Raw genomic sequence first — 20,528 nt, forward strand, 5'->3', positions numbered from 1 at the left:
CTCTTGCCTCCCTTGCCCCTGTAGGCCTATACCAGCCGACAGATCTCCCAAGTATAAGTCTTATTATATAAAGAACCCATTTACTCCACAAACCTAATTTGCTGCCTTCTCTCTGATGCTGCTGCTCTATCACACTTCTCAGTGACCCCTCTCATGTGAGTGGGTCCCCACTCCCCCCTGCTCCTCTCACTGGTGTTTCTCACCTGCTGCAGCCCATGGCTGCTGAGCAGGAGCACTTCAGTGTGACCTTGTCCCCTCCCAGCCCATGGGAGGGAGCAGAGCCAGGCATCCTCCAGGTCAGAAATGCAGCACATGAGGTAGGAGTTGACATACATAATTTGCTTTCCATCACAGCTGGTTTATTTCTAAAGTTTAAGAGTTCATTGGGCTTGTGTCCTCCAACCCTCCATCCAGAAAAATAATTCAAACCACAAAAAAGCCCAAAGAGGCTGTCAAGAGCATGCTGTGTGGGGAACACCTGGGAGCTGATGGCTCCCCCAGCACCAGGGACTGCTCTCCATCAGGGCAGCAAAACCTCACATGTCCTCTGCTCCCTCTCAGGCTGTGTGTCTCCCCCACGCCCCCCTATGTCTTTCCCTGGGCTTTTCCTCTCCTTGCAGCCCCCCTCAGCCTCCCACCGCCCAGGTGCGCTTCCCTCAGCGGCAGCTGTGCACCTCTACCAGGTGCCGGCACTGCTTGCACTTGATGGAGCAGCACCAGCCAAACTTGCAGCTGCATCGCTCCACCACCTCCGCCTGGGCTGTCTGGAAGCCCCTGCCACAGCACAGGAGCTCACAGCCATCCATGGCCAGGGATGTCCGGTTGCACTGGCGGCCAGAGGTACCAAAGACACCGCGCTGGCGGTCCTGGTCACAGAAGTCTGGACTGGCCAACAGGTAGACCAGGTCATGAGCTGTGTAGGGCTTGAAGCGAGAGCTCTTGGGTACCAGAAGGTTGCGGGAACTGACCCACTTTGGGTGAACCTCTGTTGCCCCCTCAGATTTTTCCTTGAGGATGTTGCCCACTTTGCAGAAAGGAGGCATGACCTTCCAGCACATGCGTACCTCGCAGGAACCAGACATGCCATGGCACTTGCACTCCACCTTCATGTGGGCCAGGAGAGCCTGGGGAGCAGGAGGCAGCTGCCAGTCAGACCTGGGATACCTTGTTCTACACCTCCCACGCCTGCGGGCACCCCAGCAGGCACTGCTCCCCTACAGACCTCCTGTGGGGCTGGAGGGCAGGATGAGCCCAAGGGAAGGGAAAGAAAGGAAGGCACATTAAAAGTCTTTTTAAGCCAAGCCAATATGACACAGAAGGTGATCCACTCTGTTGGAAACAGGCTGGCTTGGGTCTGTAAGAGAAATCCCTGAGGCAGGGGAAGAGACAGGGACCTGCTCTGACCCTCAGGGAAGGGGACTGACTGTGGGGAAGGGGAACAGATCTGCCCAGAGCCAGAGGATGCTCAAGGGACCAGATCTTACAGCAGCCCTTACAGAGGATGGTATCTTTGCTCAGGAGGGACTGGAGGGGCAGCGAGACTAATTTCCTTTGCAGGAAATTCCAAGGGAGGTAAATCACAAATGGGCTCTGTGGGGAAAATGACTCTGCACAGGGGCAGATAAGGGGAGGCTGGGACCCCCCTCTGTACAGGTGAGGAGCCAGCTTGGTGTGAGCAGCACAGTGCTGGGCTGAGGAAAAGCAGCAGGACACAGACCTGCTCTAGGAACCTGTGGCTGCCCCAAACTGCTTCTTGGGGTAACAGCCTGGACTAAGCCCTATCTAGCCAGGGAGAAGCCCCTGAAGTCAGGCTTGTTTCCCAGCCCTTTTTCCTGCCCTTACCTTTCTCCCAGCCTCGTTGTTGTGCAGGTTCATGAGTGCTTGGCTGGAGGACACACCACGGTTCCTCTCAGGGTTATCTACAAAGGCTTGAGAAAAGGCAATCCCATAAGACAGGTTATCAGAGCAGCCTGACCATTCGAAACCTGCAGAGGGAAAGCAACCATGAGGTGAAGAGGGACAAGCCCTGTGAGGAACTCCCAAAGGACTGAGGTGCCATCACCCCCTGGCGAGTGTCTCCCCCATGGATTTTCTCCTCTGCCACCCCCTCCCTGCCACCAGCCTCCTCCTTCACCTTCTGGGCTGACTCCTCGAATCTTGCGGTCACAGCCACACTTCTCCAGCTCCCCACGGCTGCAGGCACGAGTCACAGCAAAGGCAATGCTGGTGGCAGAGACAACGTGGATGAAAGCAGACTCTCGTGTGCCTGCAGTGGGGTGAGAAGTGGCACCAGTCTGTGGAGGGGGAAGGCATCAATAGGACATGACGGGAGGGAAAGAGGCTGTGACTGCATGCAGGAAGGGTGTATTCAGATAGGGACTGCTTGGGAGAAATCACTGTCAGGATGCTGCAGTTCGCAAGGCCTGGAGCCAGCAAGGGAGACAGCTCTGTGGGGTTCTTCTGGCTCAGTGCCCTCATGTTGGGCACCCTCAGTTCCTGAACCGGGTGTCCTATTGAGGGAGAGAAGTGTGGGGGACTACGGTGGGTCCGTGGATTCCCTGACGGAGGGCATGGGAACAGAAATTAGCCCTGAAGATATGAAGGCCTACCCGTGAGAAAGATGGGAGTAAAGGAGTATCTGGAGATGTTAAGGATGTACCCATGAGAGAGAAGGGAGTAAAAGAGTAACATTGATGATAGCAAAAATAGCCAATGACATGTTACTGCTGTAGCTTGTAGCCAATGGTGAAGAGACACATGAATTGGTAAAACTGTATAAAAATGCACTTGTGGCAATAAATGACATCTACTACTTTCATCCTGGAAGAATTTGGTCTATGTCGTTTGTCCGTCTCAACCACGACAGAGAAGTCAGCAGCCCCCAAGGGAAGTGAAAGAGGAGCCGTGGTGCGGGGACATGAGGGGCTGAGATTCTCATACAGAGTGCTTTGTCAGGGAGAATCCTGCCACCTTGTCACTGGGAGCCAGAGAGACCCTGCTCATAGCTCCTTCTGTGCAAACACATGCAAAATCTGTTTCATGCTGTTCTGGGGATACAGGCAGATCCTTTTTCCCTGGCCTGCAATAAAAAGGGACTCCAGATTCAGAGAAAAAGATTTGATATGAGCTGCTACTCCAAAGGACTGGACTGGTGGCAAGGTGGAGGAGAAGTTCCATCAGTCTGCAGAGCTGGTACCCAGAATCATCCAGATGGGACCAAAAAGCCAAGCCTGGTCAAATGAGAAAGAAGTTTAGCCAGAATATTAATATTTGTAACAGTAAGTGCATTTGGTTCAGTTTGCTCTGTGTTGACAGCTTTGTTAGCCTGTGGAGGAAGGTAATGGCCACTCTTGGGCTAGTTCCTGTGTGGCACTTGAACACTAGCCCAGGAAAGGCTAATGTGTCAAGCATACCCCATGGACACACTGAAAGGACCCCATGCCAACTCTGCCTGCACCATCTCCTCCTCGCTCACCTTGGATGGCAACCTTGCCGAAGACCTGCAGTCCCTGCAGAGTGGAGCAGTTCCACCGGTGAGCGTGAAACTGATGCTGGCACTCCTCAACAGCCAGCTGCTTCACCTCCTCATGCAGCTTGGAGGTTTCTGCTTTTCCTGTCTGAATCATCCAGAAAGTGAAACATGGCTGCTCTGACCCTGCTTATGGTTTTTCCACCATGGTCCTGCATGTGGGTTAACCCCTTTGCTGTGCCCTTGACTTTTCCCTGCACAAAGAGGTCTGAAGAGCACTGGGGATTATCAGTCACCCTTTTGAACCTGAGCAGCCCCTCTGTGGTAGCACGCTTTCCACCTCCTTGCCTTCCCAGCTTCCCGCATCCCTCATTCTGTTGGGTCCTTGCTCCTGCTTTCTGGAGTCAGCACCCTGGGGCAGCAGGCATGTTGGGATCTGCAGCATCAGGGTGTAGCCTCTGACACACACTCCAGTAATCTGGTCCTACCTGCTGCTGACTCAGACAGTGGTGAGGAAATGCCAGAGGCTGCACTGCTCTTCCCCACTAGCTGAGGCTCCAGAAGACAGCAAGGGGCAAAAGTGTGAGCCCACCTGGGCGGGGGGAGACCGAGATTGCAAGCTGATGCACCGAGAACCAGTGAGGTGAGTGAACCTGGCTGGGTGAGGGATGCTGTGGGGCAGGCTCACAGGCGAGGCTAAGTGCCACTGTGTCCTCCTCTTCTGACACACACGGTAAAGCCAGGACAGCTCAGCCAGGTGTGTACATGTGTGTGTGGGGCGTGGGGGTTGCCTAGGAGGGGACAGTTCACAACAGAGGGTGTCAGAGAATCCTTTTGCAAAGGGAGAACAACACCCCCCTGGTATATCTGCAAGCCCAAAGCCTTGCTGGGAACTGAAGAGACACAAAAAGGTATGAGAACAAAGATCCCAGCAACTAGGAAGTGAGAAAGGGGGTCTGGTTTAAAAAAAGAGGCACTAAAAAGAAGCAGGGTGAGGTCAGTGATTCAGGTGCTATTGTACCCTCTAAGAATTTATGAGCAGCAAGAACATATATCCCCTGGTGTGTCACTCCCTGAATGAGGAGACAGTTATGGCAGAACAAGGGAGGCAGGGAGTGAGAAAGTCAAACATGAGCAGCAGCAGCCAGCAGGCAGAGGAGCCTGCAAGGGCTGCAGAGAAAGACGGAGCCCACAGGCTCCTTCTCAGGGCAGCTGCTCTTGGGCAAGGACAACAGTAGGATTAGGAGTGTCCCCATGACATGTGTCTTCTTCCAGGTGTGCTAGGACTGGCAAGGCAGAAATTGGACTTGGAGGAACAGAGTGCCAGATGGGCTCTGCAGAGGGCCAGATCCCTTCCCAGCTGCACTTGGCGGTGCCACGTCACAGATGACCTGCTAAATCAGCTCTTGCACTTTCCTAGTGCTGTGCCTCCTGCAAGACTTTATTGACAGGGACTGATGTCTGTGGCAAACACAGACTGCTGTGGGCACCTCTTCAGAGACTGGTTCTTTTTGAATCAAAGCCACACACCAGTGATGTGCAGATTGGTCCCACCCCAGGCAGGGACTTGGCCCCAAAGTGCCCAAGCCCATGGGAGTGACAGGATATGAGCCTTTGCACTGGCCAGAGATTAAATCAACTTTGCTTTCGCTTCCTATATTTCACTTCAACCTCCTGTTTTGCAATATTCTGGGGAGGGGGAGGTTTTAATTTTCCCCTGTCAGCCCTGGGGGGGTCAGAGTTAGCATGGGGGCAAAGATGAGCAAGTAGTTGGCACTATGACCCAGGGCATGTCTCCTGAGTTGCAAGGGCACTTGGGTGTTCCTTCTTTCATTATTATGTTTGCTTTCATAATATGTGTTTTAGCCTATCAGCTTTGGATAGCAAAGTTCATGCTTTGTGGCCGGACGAAACTGCATCAGGAAGTGAGAAAGGAGAGCAGATGAACTGCAGCACGACAGGCGTAGAACCAGTCATGGCACAGTAGGGGACAGCTGTGATTCGGATGAGCAAGCAGCCAAAGACCTTGTCTGGCTCTTTTGATTCAAGCTGCTTGCAGTTTGGGTGTCTGGATCAAGACCTCTGCAGTGACAGCGATCACTACCCAGCAAGCCTGCCTGCGTCCTTGGGTCTACACCAGCAGAGAGGTGAGAGGGAAACATTTGGAGAGCTGGATGGTCTGGGCACGCTGGGCACTGGTCCCTGTGACCTGCTGCCCATGTGCTGCCAGACCTGACCACAGGGCACAGGGGAACCCTCAATGCCACTTCAGTTGCCGGGTGAACCAAGAGGTGCAAATCACAGTGTTTATTCAAACGAAGGCTTTCTTTGGGATCCTGTGATGCTATAAATACACGGGCAACCAGCAGAGCTTACTTGCCAAGGTGCCCATAATGGAAGTCCTCTTCCATGGGAAGAAGGAGGTTAAACTGCTGAGGTCTAGGCAGTAGCACTGTGATCAGACCTTGTGGGTTAAATACAGGGGTCTCAGCTTTGATGCAGTGAGGGACAGTCAAAACAGTACCTCCATGCTATGTACCTCTCATTAAAAACAAGCCATCCTAAGTCTTTCATGTCTTCACAGTTCTAATCACCATAATAATCAAATTTCTTAGTTAGAAAAAAGGTGAAAAGTGGGGCTTAATTATCACCTACAGCAGCTAAAAAGCATCCACATTTATGAAAAAATATACTTTCAATTTGTAAAAAAAAGTTGAGTGGGTTTTTTTGAGGTTTTGTGCACTCTCTTATTTCCTCTAGGTTTCAGATTTACTACATGAGCTTGTGCAGTTTGTATTTTCAGCTGCACTGCTCTGCACTCCAATGTCACATTCTCTGTCTGCATCCCCAGGGCAAACCCCAAAGTCTTCCAGGGTTTAAATGACAAGTCATTCTCAGAAACACTGACCCCCCGGCATGCTCAGCAAGATTTGCTAGATGTCTTTTTCCACCACATTTCTCAACCCTGTGCGTAACCCTGTGTCCCACCACACCATGCTCTTCCATCATTTTCGCAGCAGCTATTGGTGAGGCAGTCAGGAGAGGAGATGGATGGATGAGTCAGGAGGAGAGGATGGGGCTAGATTCCTTTCAGTGGTGCCCAGTGATAGGATGAGGCACAACAGGCACACACTGAAGCACAGGAGGTTCCATCTGAATATGAGGAGAAACTACTCTGAGGGTGACAGATAGTGGAACAGGCTGCCCAGGGAGGTTGTGGAGTCTCCTTCTCTGAACACATTCAAAATCCGCCTGGACACATTCCTGTGTGATCTGCTCTGGGTGAACCTGCTTTAGCAGGTGGGTTGGACTCGATGATCTCCAGAGATCCCTGCCAACCCCAACCAGTCTGTGATTCTGTGACATGCCTAGGACCAGGCAGCAAGATGCCACCTTGGTATGAGCCTCTAGCTCATCTCAGTCCAGCACCCCACGCCAGCCAGGGCCCTGGGCAGCCCCTGAGCCCTTGGGGGAGGCACATGGCTGTTGTCTGAGTGGGGTGGTCACAGGAGGGGGTTTGGGGGAGAGCATGGTGGTGCATTGTTTTCAACAGGCTTTTGGGGGTTGTCTGCCCATCCTCCAGCATCATGTTCTTCTCTCCTCTCCCCTTCCACAGCAACAGCAGTCAATGTTGCCCTCATCTCACACCTACACCAGCACGTCTTCCTCCCTCACTGGTGCTTTCCCTTCCTTCTGGTTTCTGCAGCTCCTTCTGCCCTTCAGCAGTGGATTACAGTGTATGTGTGTGTGTGTGTACACACGTACACATGCACATATGTTGTGTCTTTGTAATTTCTTCTGTGCCCCTCCCAGAGCAAGAATACTAGTTACAAATTCATTTTCCACCTGAAAACAGAAAGAAGTATCTGGCTAGGTAATATCTGTAGTTTGAATTGCTCTTTTCTGTTCCTGCTGGGTAAAAGGCCATGCTCTCAGCAGATGGCTTTCAGGGCTCATGTTGATCTTCACTGAGAAATAAAAAGATGCTTCCTCCACCTCCCTGGCCACATAAGGCCAGTCACCTAACAGAAAGTTCTTTCAAGATTTCAAGACAGCATCTCTTAATGAAGAGGAGGATGATTCAGCTGTGGTACCATTGCCTGCTTACACAGCTGATGACTTGAGACCTCTCAGCAGCTTTCATGTAGAGCAGGGGTGTCAGACTCATTTTCACCGGGGGACACGTCAGCCTCGCAGTTGCCTTCAAAGGGAGTAGTTACATTTCTACAGTCCTAAAATTACATTCGGCCCTTTGAAGGCAGCCGCGAGGCTGACGTGTCCCCTGGTGAAAATTAGTTTGACGCCCCTGGTGTAGAGCAACAAGTACTTGAGGTTCTTTTAGAGGCAGCCACAAAGAACATGGTCTGTGGCTCTCTGACATTAACCTACAAGGATAATCCAACCAGTTTAAACTCTTCTGTCTCCCTGCTAGCAGCTTGCTTCACCCATAGCTTTCCTCTTCAGTGAGGGACAGTCAAAACAGTACCTCCAGAGCTCTGTGAAGAAATGCTCCATCCCCACAGCTTCATCTTCCCAAAGACCATGCATGTATGCATCTCATTTCAGGTCTCTCAGATCTTGGTCTGTATCTGTCATGTCAGATTTGAGACTATCAGCTCAGCTTCAATAACACCACCGCTAGTGAATTCTTGATTCTGTGTTTCCATTCACCCACAAAAAAAAAAAAAAAAAATCCCCACAAAAAGCCCCAATCTATTTTCCACTCTCAGTGATCTTTGCTGTCAGCTTAGAAATCTCTTGTTTGGTATCTAGAAGGCTGAAGGGCTGCTATGTAAGGAAAGACCACTCAGGAAAAAAAAAAAAAGGTGATGGTCAGCAAAGAACTAAACAGATTTCTTGCACTGATGTTGATAGCAGGAAAGCCTGGAAGATTTTCACAGCAGAAACTCCCTTTGCAGGGAAATGCATCAAAGGCCTGTCTCTGATCAACATGGTGGTAGGAATGGTTGTGGAGCAGCAAGATGCAGTGTCTGATACCACATGGCTTCTACCCCAGAGGTCCAAAAACAACTGAAGGGTGAAATACCTGACTAAATGCAGTGTAGAAACATTTGCTTAAAACTGCTTTTAAAGGCTCACTAGCATACACAATTTGAAAAAACACTCATTGGGAATTTCAAACCAAGGAGCTTGATGTCTGTGCTGAGTAAATTAGTAGAAGCTATAATAAAGGAAAAAATCAATTGGCATGCAGTCACATCTAATTACTGGGGAAGAGTCTTGATGGCTTTTATAAAGGGATGCTGTGCCTCACAGTCCTTCTTTGAATGAGTCAACAAGCACACGAACAGTGACCCATGTGGATTTCAAAAAGGCTTTCAAAAGGGCTTTCACCAGTGGTGCTTAAGAAAATTTAGAGAAAATGTTCTTACCTGGATAAAAAGTGCCTAAAAGATAGGACAGAGCATGAGGGTAGATGTTTAGTTTTCCCAATAGAGTTCTAAGACACCAGTGCTGAGGCCTGACCTGTTTAACTTATTCATGAGGGATGAATAATGAAATAACAAATCTGTTGGAGACATAAAATTATTCAAGTTAGAGAAGATGAGGGTTGGCTGCAAAGAACTGCAGAGATTAAGAGAAATGTGAGTGACTGGCCTTAAAATAACAACTGAAATTTCATCTAGCTATGTGATGAGAAAAAAAACAATCTGAACTGACCATTACCCTCTGCAAACAAGATCTACACCTACTCAGCTCAGTGCATCCACATCATCAACATTCTGTATGTTTTGAGCACCCCACCACGGGTCTCACAAAGGCTGCAGCAGAACTGGAAAGGTTCTGAGAAGGGCAACAAGGACAGAAAGGATCCTCTGTGAGGAACAACTGTGAAGACAATGACCCTTTAGCCTCAAGAAATAAAAAAGGTCGTTGCAGGGGGAATATGGTAGACATTTATAAAATCAGCAGTGATAAGGTGAAAGAGAATAGGGAATTTTCTTTTTCCACTGTGTCTTCCAGCACTAAAACTAGGAACTGAATCTAGCAGGTAATACTTCAAAAATGAGTACAAGGAAGCAGTTCTTCACCTGAGATGTGATTAAGCTGTGGAAGTCATTGGCACTCCTGGCACTGGATCTTGTAGATGGTAAATTTTACACAGACTCAAAAGTAACAGGAAAAAAGTAATGAAAGAAATGTTGCAGAGGACTACTGATTACAAATAGGTCACCTCTGGCTCAGGAAATCCCTGAGCTACGATATTTTGGAAGCAGAAAGAGAACTTGAGGGAGCATAACTACATGGTTGCACTGTTCTTACCCCATTATCTCTTCACCATCCACAATCTGAGATAGAATACTAGCTGTAGATAGACCAGTGATCTCAAATAGTATGGACCACGTTTACATGTTATACTCACTAGAGGTGGTTGTTGAATACCTCTTGATAAAAATACCTTGTTTGTGAAGACGTATCACCTTCACCTGACACCTTGTTGGTCTGGGCACACATGTTAGAGCAGGTTATGTTCTCTCACAGACTCCCAGTCTCAGTCAAGATAAAGGTACTCACCAGTCTGTTCAGTCTGCAGTCATTGCAAGGGGGAAGGAGCTAGGGTGGAGTCAAGTCTAATTATAGTATAATTCTTCTTATCTGCAATGGATATACAAAGTCCTGTTTCTCTGATATAAAAGAATACTACGCAGCTTTTTAAAAGTTCCTTCTAGTCAGCATTTTTCCCTCAAAACCCTCTCTTTCTTTTTCTTTTTCTTTCTTTCTTTTTCTTTTTCTTTCTTTCTTTCTCTTTCTCTCTTTCTTTCTCTTTCTTTCTTTCTTCCTTCCTTCCTCTCTTTCTCTCTTTCTTTCTTTCTTCCTTCCTTCCTCTCTTTCTCTCTTTCTCTCTTTCTCTCTTTCTCTCTTTCTTTCCTTCTCTCTTTCTTTCCCTCTCTCTTTCTTTCCCTCTCTCTTTCTTTCTTTCCTTCTCTCTTTCTTCCTCTCTCTCTCTTTCTCTCTTTCTTTCTTTTTTCTTTCTTTCTCTCTCTCTCTCCCTTTCATTGCTTTTTTTTTTTTCTGCTTACTTCTTTTCCTGCTTGCTTGCTTTCTTCCTCTTTTTCTGGAGCTGCCTTGACTACTCTCCCCATGCGCTCTTGTGCTGCCCTTTTCTTGTATACATGTGCTCTCAGAGATGACACAAGCAACATGCATTTTCTGGGGCTGAGCAATAAATGGTTCTGTAAAACAATTACTTTGTCTGTGCTCTGGCTCCTTCTGTCATGTAATTACTTACTTTTTTACTGTCCATTTTTCTCAGTCTTTTGGTTTCTTTGTGAGTTCTTACAGCAGAAGCCATCATGGTGAGATTTTGACTTTTTAAGATACTTTCTCCTCTAACTTAAGCTCTTCTGTCTTGGTCTTCCACTCTGACCAGGAACTGTACTGACAAACAACAACTGGCAATGAGGCTTCATTGTATCAGCAACCCCATAACCACTGGAAACAACTGCTGAACTGGAGGCAGAAGCTGACTCTAGCTGACCACATTACCATTCATGCTAGATGACCACTGACCAGCAATCCAAAGCAGCACCAGTCAAGAGAGAGATGTGCCTATCTACCTCCCAGCTGCAGATGAGGAGAATGACCAGCCCTTATCTTCTTAGAGGGGAATGACTTCTCTCAGTGCTTTTCTTTGTGCCTCCTTAGCCTGTGAGCAGGCTCAGCCATCTCAGCAAGACCCTCCCCTGATCCTCGCTGGGCATGTCAGCTTCCAATGCATCTCAGACATGCAAGGATTACAGCTTCAACCACCACCTCCTCCTGCCTGGATACATCCTGATATTCATTACAGGTCTGACACTGAATGTGATGGCCCTGTGGATATTCATCCGCTACCTGCGCCTGAAGTCTGTGGTGATGATCTACATGTTCAACCTGGCCATAAGCGACCTCACCTTCACGCTCCCTCTGCCACTGCGACTCTACTACTATTCCAACCACCACTGGCCCTTTGGTAGCACTCTGTGCCAGGTCTCTGGCTCCGTCTTCCAGATCAACATGTATGGTAGCTGCCTCTTCCTTCTGTGCATCAACCTGGATCGCTATGTTGCCATTGTCCACCCACTTCGCTGGCGGCATCTGCGACGCCCCAAGGTGGCAAAGCTCCTCTGCCTGATTGTCTGGGTTGTGATCTTCATGGGCTCCATCCCCACAGCCATAGTCCACAAGCAAAATCACTGTGAGGTACAGAACCAGACCATTTATCTGTGCTTTGAAAGCTTTAGTGACAACATGTGGCAGAATAACCTCTTCCCCCTAGTTGTCCTGGCTGAAATCTTGGGGTTTCTCCTGCCTCTCGGCTGTGTGACATACTGCTCAATTCGGATCTTTCAGGAGCTCTGCAGGGACAGCCAGACAAAGACCCTGCGACAGCAGAAAACCATCCGTCTGCTTTTCTTCAATCTGGTCATCTTCATCATCTGCTTTGTGCCCTACAACACTACCCTGGCAGTTTATGGGCTGATAAAGGCCCATGTGATTGAGGTTGAGCAAGAAACACAGACCTCTGTGCGCCAAGTGTTAATTACGACGATGCTGTTGGCCAGCATGAACTGCACGCTGGACCCCTTGATCTACTACTTCAGTACTGAGGGTTTCCGTAACACCTTTAAGAAACTGCGGCGGGGACAAACCTGGGACTCGGATACAGGGACTCTTAAGAATCAGATTGTGGAGAATAAGTCAACCCAAGACCATGCTGTCTCAAAAGTAAAACAGTTGCCAGCCAAAAATTTTATCCGTCCTGATGAACCTTTGCCATCACTTTCTACTGCAGTATTTTTGAATGGGCCTATTGAGGACTCGGAAATATAGCCATAGAAAGGTTATGCCATTGCTGAGTCACTCCTTCAATAATGACAGCAAGACTGTGTGAAACAGCCCGGGGTGACTTAGCAAACTGCTCGAGGGACCACAGCAGAACGTATGTGGGTGAACACGGTGATACAAAGCTGAAGGATGAAAGGTTGTTTTGAATAAACAGAGATGTTGGTGACATGGTCCCACCTGACTCTTTTGATACAGGAAACATAGTGGGAAACAAGGACTTGAAACAAACCCAATATGTCTAGATCTGGTCAGCACAGATTCCTAGAAGGAGTCCATTCTGCCTGAGCACATCCTGGCTGCACAGGAACGTGAAGCAGTTCTGGGGATAATCAGAGCACAGATATAGTACTTGCTGGTGACAGAAGGAATTTAGTAATAATGACTGAGGGAGACTTTATTGTTTGGTTGCTTTTTTTTTTAACTAGGTACTTCAATTTGAGTCTTAAGTCCAGCTTGTCTTAGTTTTCTGAAAGGACTGAAGCATTTATCAGTCCTTGTTGGGGTCAAGGAGAATAGCTGAGTGTGTTCACTACTCTTGCAGAAAATAGGTTCCTAATTGTATAGAAATCACTGATCTTAGTAGAACAATCTTTAGTGGGTACGTAAAATGTGCTTGTGCAACTGTATACACACACTTGCAGCACAGTGGCTATACATTTACCTAAAAGCAAAATGGCTTGGGAAACACTGGTATACCTAAAAATGCACCTAGCATTTATAATGGCCCCAGAAAAAAAAAGAGAAGGATACTAATACTGTCATCATTTCTGAAGCTCACATTGACATTAGTGGTTTGCATTTTCTTGTCGCTCAGCCATAGGGTGATTGATTTCAGGTCTGAGTGACTTTCAGTGTTAAAAACAAATGATGTCACAGAATGAGGCTGTGGTGATATTTATTTTCTTGCACTATTTGTACATGCTTTTTCAGCCAGCACTGTATGCAAAAGCCCTATAAATCTCCCCTGAAGCAAGAGATCCAGCTGTACACAGGCAGTTCTAGAAACCACAGTTATTTTCACTCCTGCTAGTGACCAAGAGTTGCCTTTCCACCCGTGCAGCAAGACAGCCTCACTGTGGCTTCCAGAAGGACTCAGGCTATCCCAGAGTGGGTCCGTTATGGCATATCTTTGGGGTTTTTGGAAAATGTTAAAGGAATAGTAAGAAGAAATGCTGTTCAGAGGGATGTCCTGGTTCTTAGACTTCTGAATTAACAATTAATCTTATTTCATGTCCCTACCTCACGACTGCTGCAGGAATAAATGTATTGCAATGCATCATGGTTTTGTGTTGCAATACAGTTTAAGAGACACAGAGTTTAATGCATCTTTCCAGTCTCCCTTGAAGACCTTCCCTTTTACTACAGGTGGCTGTAGAAGCAGGTCCTTGAGAAGATCTGTGGAAGGTGATGAGCCTCTCCACAGAGAGATCCTTGTGCCACAGGCTGCCTTGGGAGACAGATGCCCTAGGCAAGCCAGCTCTGTTCCATTTCTCAGCCCATGCATCACCAGCAGACCAGCCTTGAAATATGACTGGAGATGAAGGACATCTAATGGTGTGTGAGAGATGCAGTGAGAGAAGAGGAGGAGAGTGTGTGGGGCAGCAGGTATTTCTATTTTGAAAATTCAGGACTGCCTTGTGAATGTGAATCATTGCAGCTGGAGAGGAAACAGAGCTGTGTGCATGCCTTCTGCTAGGGTCTTATGTTATCTTTCTTTTTCTGGGATATATGAGGTAGTACAGTGACACTGCAGAAACTGCACTGCACCTTCCTCTTTCCTAGACCCCTTCCTTGTCCCTGCTCCTCTGGTGCTTTCTCCCTTCCCCAGACCTAACATTCCACGCACCTGAGCATCAATCCAGTGTCTTCACTGCTATGTTTTCTTCCCTGTCCAGGTAAGCTGTTTTTGTCTTTTCTTTTGACTTGGCTAGAGCACTGTCATGGATTCACAGAAAGATCTGGGTGGGAGGGGACCTCTGGTGGTCTCTACCCCAACTCCCTGCTCACAGCAGGTTGTTGGGGGTAGCAAGGGCTGGCCATTCCCTAAAAGAAGGGCAGCTAAGAGCCAGGCATGGTACCAAGGCAGGAGGAGGAAGGGCCTTCCCCAGCAAGGGCCCCATCCCACATCCCCTGAGCAAGGCAAGCAAGGCGGGTATGGGAATGGCAGCTGAGTTCAGCTGAGAATCCAGATAGTCAGACAAGTCTGTGGTGATGAGGCAGGTGCAAGGTCAATCTAAGAAGTCAGCATCAGCAACAGGTCCAGAGATTGCCAGACAAGTCCATCATGACAAGACAGGTCTCAGGTCAAGCCAGGAAGTCTACCAATGCAATTGGATTAACGCAAAGCATGGTCAGGCACAGGCAAGAGTGCTCAGGCAGGAGCCAAGAGCAAGAGCACCAGCTTAAAAGCAGCTCCCGGGGCAGGGGGTCAGCCCTGGCTTAAGCTCCAGCAGAGCTTTCTGGAAATTCTCCACAAAATCCTCAGAAGGAAGAGGCAGCCCTGAGCTGCATGGTCTGTGACCTGGCCCCAAGCTGAGCAGGGAGGATGCACTCAGGACCCTGAGCTAGTTCAGGTTCCTCAGGGCCTTGTCCAGGTGTCTTCTGAGCACCTCCAAGGATGGAGATGCCTCAGCTTCTCAGGGCACCCACGCCAGTGCTGAAATATGCCCTGAGGAGAGGATTTTCCTAACGCTGCCTTGTCGCAAGTCATAGCTGTTGCCTCTTGTGCTTTCTCATGGCTACTACAAGCAGAGTCTGGCTCCATCTTTTTTTGGCAAGCTTGCCAAATATGAATGAAATGTCAGGTGGCAGATGCCACTCCTTCGGAAGAGGCTGCTCCTCTGCCAAAGTTACCGTATCCCCCACCAAACACAACACAGAACTTCTCAAAAAAAAAAAAAAAATCATCTTCTCTTATAGTTTCATTCCTGAAAATAGCAGAACTATTTTTACCTGGAACATTTTATAAATATTCCACCTCCAGCAGAGGAAATTTTAGCTCAAATATTTTGACAAAACTATAAATAACTGAAAAGCTGATCTCTTAATGAATCTCATCAACAGTTTAACAATAAAGGGGGCTGCTGGTCATGCTACACACAGCAGAAAAGTTCCTGGCTTTGGGTTTCTGAAGGCTTTCCTTAATTGTTATAAACGCAATAGTGTGCCCGATGTGGGGTGTTGCATTTTTCCTTTGGATTTTCAATATTTTTCAGCTTGCATTGTTTCATTTTTGAAGATCCTAGTCTAGCTCACTTGCTTTGGATTCTGGAAGGGATTTGGGGTGTTCTCCCTGTCTACCAGAGAGAATCAGTGTTAGATAGGTCTTCTGCTTTTTTGCCTTTGTTAGGCTGAGGTTTTTTTTATTCCACAATGCAGTGATAAAGAAGTGAACATGCACGTACTGACTCTCAGTGAAATGAGTCATTTACCCTATCTTGCTTTATATCTTCTGTTTAATGAGTATGTATAAAACACACAACAATAACAACAAAACAACCAAATATGAAAGTCCTAGGGTATGACGGTGTCCAACAATAACGAAAAGGAACTGCTTTAAAGCCTGTGTTTAAAACAACAGGAAAAAGCTACCTGAAGCAATGGTATTCAAGAAAGGAAAGTTAAATGGGAATGTAAGCTCAGCAAAGCCTTTTCAACCTGTGTAATTGACCCTTTACTTCCTACCGCAATAATTCTTGCGTTAGTATTCTTGCTAAGTATGTCAGGGGTAAAGGACACCATTCGCTGCTTGCCTGCACTTGGTGTCATCCGCAAATGTGAACATTAAACAAATGTCTTCTTTTCAAGTAAGACTAAACAAGTGAAAGGTCAGAGACATGGTAAAGGAGCACAAAATACTTATTCTGTTAATATATGGATCAGACAGGGTATCTGCAAAAATGTATAAATATGTTAGGATTTCAAGTCTTTTGACTTCCGGAACAGATATGCCAGTCACTTCTGAAAATGGTTCCTTATTTGGATAATGTAGAAACATATTCTTATGACTGTTAATCGTGATCTTAAATGTATTTTATGTTTTCTAGAAACATACTGATGCTCTGGGTTCTTTAAGTCAATTTGAAAAGATGTTTCAGAAGTCCCAGAACAAGCCAGACTTAATCTTCAAATTGTTTTTATTACTGCTTATATTCCTTCCACCGCTTGATGTATGTATGCTGTATGTCTCCCACTGCTTGATGTATCCCTCCAAGGAAATGTATTTTGTATTACAAATGCTCTGAGCAACTTAAGCTGTGCCTACTCTGGGCTTCAGAGGTTACCCCCCTCCTCCGCTGGAAACAGATGTCCTCCAGAGGTCCTTCCAACCTAAATAATTGTATGATTCTCTGACCCAGTGGTTTAGATGCTGATCTGATATCCCAAGCATTTTTCCAGCTTCTTCATTATCATTCCCTTTTGGAGCTGTTCTCGCTTGGATCACACTTTGCATACCCTCCCTGCCTTCCAGCTGCACCGGAGGCCTTGATCCCATGGCTGAGAGCAGTCAGGCTAAGCTTTGCTTTTCGTTAGTTCTTTTTGAAGCCTTTCTTTCAAATTCTTGTACTCTGCAATGCTAACAGAATCTCAGCAGAGGCCAGGCTGATGCTGCACTGATACCACTGTACACCCTGCTGACCAAAATAATCTCAGGGTTTCCTTGCGGTTTCCCACATTTTCATGTCATCTGCTGTCACTGCTCTTACACTCGAGGAGATGTTTGGCTGTGGATAATTTTTTGTTTGGCTTGCATAGTGAGACAGTGGTCTCTAAGGGGTCCTAAAAATAATAAGAAATAGTGTAATGTCACTAGAGAACCTGCTATGCTGCTCATTTTGTTCGAGGATATTCAGGAGTATGGATGTGCTAACGCCAGACATAGCTGTCACTGCTTTAACCTATTTCACTCAGACAGTAACCATGACAAGGCCACAGGGATGTAGTCTTCCACGCAAGCTATAAAACCTAAAACCTCCCTGCCCTGCACATACTACCCCCTGAAGCACAGTCAGTCACTCTCCACTTCAGTCTCTGAAATATAAGGGAACAAGAAAGTACTTTTCCCCAGGAGGGCAGAGGGTAGAGGGAAAGGATCAAACTTTTCACCACAAAAGTGATGATGAAAGACCTTTCCTGACTCCAGGAGGGAAAAAAAAAAAAAAAAAAAAAAGAGAGAGAGAGAGAAAGAGATTGAGAAAACCAGTACAGACATCACTGGGCTATAAAGCAACCCGTCACTGTGTCAGGAATGGACTCAGGTGTCCGGACCAAACCCTCAGCATGATGTGACACCTGGAACAGCTTGTCCCAGCTTCAGAGGAATACCTGCAGAGTTTCAGTCTCTTGTTCTCTTACCTCCTAGGAACCCAGGAGTGCCTGTATAGTGGGTAAGATACACAGAACCAGACACAGCCAGCACTAGCTGAAATGAGTGGGGTGCTTTCACCAAAATTAATATTTTGTGACAAAAAAGCTTTGTTGCAACCAACATAACTGTTTGCTTTCTGATTTGGGTGGTTTTTTGGTTTTGGTTTTGGTTTTGTTTTTTTTTAATCTGAATCAACAAACGAATTTCCAAATCCAAAACAACTTACCTATGATTGCAGCTACGCGTCCCTCAGCGACCACGCACACGAGCAGAGACGCGCTCGGAGCGTTCAGTGGTCGACACAAAGAGGAACACGGCCCCCCGGTGCCCGGCGGGCGGGGTAGGTTGCACCCTCCGCCCCGGGGCCGCTGCCGACGGGAGGGTGGTCCCAGGCTGGGCGGAGGGGGCGGCTGCTGCCGCCCCTCGCCGCTCCGCTGCTCTCCCCGCTCCGCCGCTCTCCCGGCTCCGCCGCTCAGCCCGGCTCCGGCTCTCTGCGGCCAACAGCGGCCCCCGGCGGCGGCGATAACGCTGCTCCTCGGGGCCGAATCGGCGGGTCTCGCCGGCGGGGGGCTCCCGCCACACGGCCAACGCGGGACAGCGCCGCAGGGACCGCCACCCGCGGGACCTCGGGGAAGGACAGGGACCTCAGCGCCCTCCGAGATGCCCCGGGGACCCAGCCGCACCCGCTGCACCGGAGCAAAACAGCGGGGCCGACCCAAGAGGACGCGGCCGTCGAGCCCCAGCCCGGCGGGGCTCACCGGGACAGGCACACCCTGCCCAGCCCGGCGTCCACGGCGGCTTCAGCTCTCCGACCACGCCGGGCGGGATGGGAACGAGTGGGACCCCGTGTCCGCGGGGCGTTCGTGGCCGGCACTTCCACCCGGGAGGCTCGTTCCCAGGACTGCGGCCGTCAGGGCTGATCGCCCTGCGTTATCATGCAGCAGGGCACAGCCCTGTGTCTTGCTCTCTCCTCCTCCCAAGCCCGCGCAGCCTTTGGGAAAAAGCAATTAAAAAAAAAAAAAAAAAAAGTAGTAGTAAAGAGAAGCAGCTGTAAAACAGAAGGAAGTAAAATGTGAGTGCTTCTTCCCCGGCAGCAAGGTGGGGAGGGGAGTTAATTTTGTTGTCAGGACAGCAACACCCCATTACAAGATGAAGAATAGAGAAGCAGTAACAATAAAAGCATTTTAAAGGAATCTTGCCCTCATCGGGCAAGACAGGCCAGTGTCTTCTGTGAGAGTTTTACCTGATCAGAGCCTGGCAAATGCTGAACTTGCACATTTAGGGAGCCCTAAGATAAATTAAAAAGACACAACAAAAAAAGGTTTTGAAGCTCCGCATTTTGGGTTCAGAAATGCCAGACTTGGTTTTCTCCTTGTGGGCTCCTGGTGTATAGGTGTCACGGTTGTCCTTGGTTACACAATGACAGATTGTTTTCTCCACGAAGTCCCTTCTTTGTTCCCTGCGTAGGAAGAACACGGCTCACAGAAAGAGAATAAAAAGTAGCTATTTGCTTTTTTTTTTTTCCTTCCACATGACATATACAAATCCATCAGCTGTTTACTGCACATATCTGAACTCCATTCTGCAAACAGGGCTACTGATCTTCTCATGCTTTTCTGTAGTATTTATCATTACCACATCCAACAGCTTCATAAATTTGAATTAACTTCTTTCACAAGGGGCCCATAAGCCAATATGATATTATTACTATTTTATAGGCAGGAAACTTAGCAGCTAAAATGTACGTTCTGAATTACTCTGGATGTCACTTTTCAGAGTGCTATATAGCACATTTAAGTTATTTGCCTCGCTTCTACTGATTTCAATCACAAATACAAGATCTAAGAAATTCTACCAATCAAACACCAAAGTCTCAAGCTGACAACCTTTGCAAGAAGGGGAAAAAGAGTGGTGGGTTTTGGTGACAACTTAGTGCATATGCTGATGCCCAATATCACCTGGGGCCTCTGGGGCAAAGGCACGGGCTGCAAAGGTGCTGGCAAGGGGTTCACAAACACTGTGTGGTGAGGAGATGGATTTTTTCAGATGCTTCTATATCAGCATGCGACATCTAGATAATGAGCAAGGGGAATTAAACGTTCTCATTGATGAGCATGCATTTGATATAATTAGCATTACAAAAAACCCGATGGGACAATTTGCATGATTGCAGTACTCGACTCTCTGGTTACGGGTATGGACTATTCAGAGGGGAGAGGGAGGTTAAAAAAAAAAAGAAGTGTTGGGGAAACATGCTGCTGTGTCTTAAGGACAGCAGTTGCTGCTGTGCAGCCACTAAAAGCCTCGCAGTGTGCCCAGCAGGCTGCTGAGCTGGAGGGGCAAGAGGGGCAGTGGGAATGCTATCAGAGACCTGAATCTGGAAGATGTGCAACAGACTCCTACAGCCATAGCAAGGACGTCTCATTAGCGCTTGGTGAAATTATTGGTGATAATTTGTAAGCAGAGAAAGGATCAGCACTGCCACAAGCTGGCTTGGTTTTGGAATGCATTGAGACAGGTAATTGTTGGCCTGGGAATCAGAGGTTATCTTCTTAACCTGGTTGCCTTATTTACACATCTGGAGCATAACCTGAACCACCAATACACACACACTTGGTGCTCCAAAAGGACCTGCCTCTGGAGGAGGGAAGTGATGTGGGGAACTAGGAAAAACCGGTGATGGACAGCAAAATACCCGTGAGATCTGGCAGCTGGCTACATGAAGTTTATTACCTAGCCAAAGGGCTCACAGCTATAATAAATGGGAAAAATGCCATCTTAGTTCAAACATAATACCAGCGAGAAATTTAGAAAGTAAAAGGGTAAGATGGATAAAAAGGT

At 47.9% G+C, this 20,528-nt stretch overlaps 2 protein-coding genes across 2 annotated transcripts; one reads left to right on the plus strand and one right to left on the minus strand.

Annotated features, from left to right (window-relative positions):
• Nucleotides 1-656: 656 nt before the first annotated feature.
• Nucleotides 657-3,626, minus strand: LOC308043113 (protein Wnt-4-like; the record flags this gene model as incomplete). The annotated part of the gene is made up of 4 exons (XM_080349010.1): nucleotides 657-1,124; nucleotides 1,843-1,985; nucleotides 2,135-2,266; nucleotides 3,476-3,626. The coding sequence occupies 4 exons, from the start codon at nucleotides 3,624-3,626 to the stop codon at nucleotides 657-659; spliced, it is 894 nt and encodes a 297-aa protein (XP_080205136.1).
• Nucleotides 3,627-11,191: 7,565 nt separating this feature from the next.
• LPAR5 (lysophosphatidic acid receptor 5) lies at nucleotides 11,192-12,304 on the plus strand (the record flags this gene model as incomplete). Its single annotated transcript, XM_080348374.1, has 1 exon — nucleotides 11,192-12,304. The coding sequence occupies one exon, from the start codon at nucleotides 11,192-11,194 to the stop codon at nucleotides 12,302-12,304; it is 1,113 nt and encodes a 370-aa protein (XP_080204500.1).
• Nucleotides 12,305-20,528: the final 8,224 nt, after the last annotated feature.

The sequence above is a fragment of the Nesoenas mayeri genome (assembly GCF_963082525.1).
Source record: "Nesoenas mayeri genome assembly, chromosome: 1".
NCBI classification, from domain to species: domain Eukaryota; kingdom Metazoa; phylum Chordata; class Aves; order Columbiformes; family Columbidae; genus Nesoenas; species Nesoenas mayeri.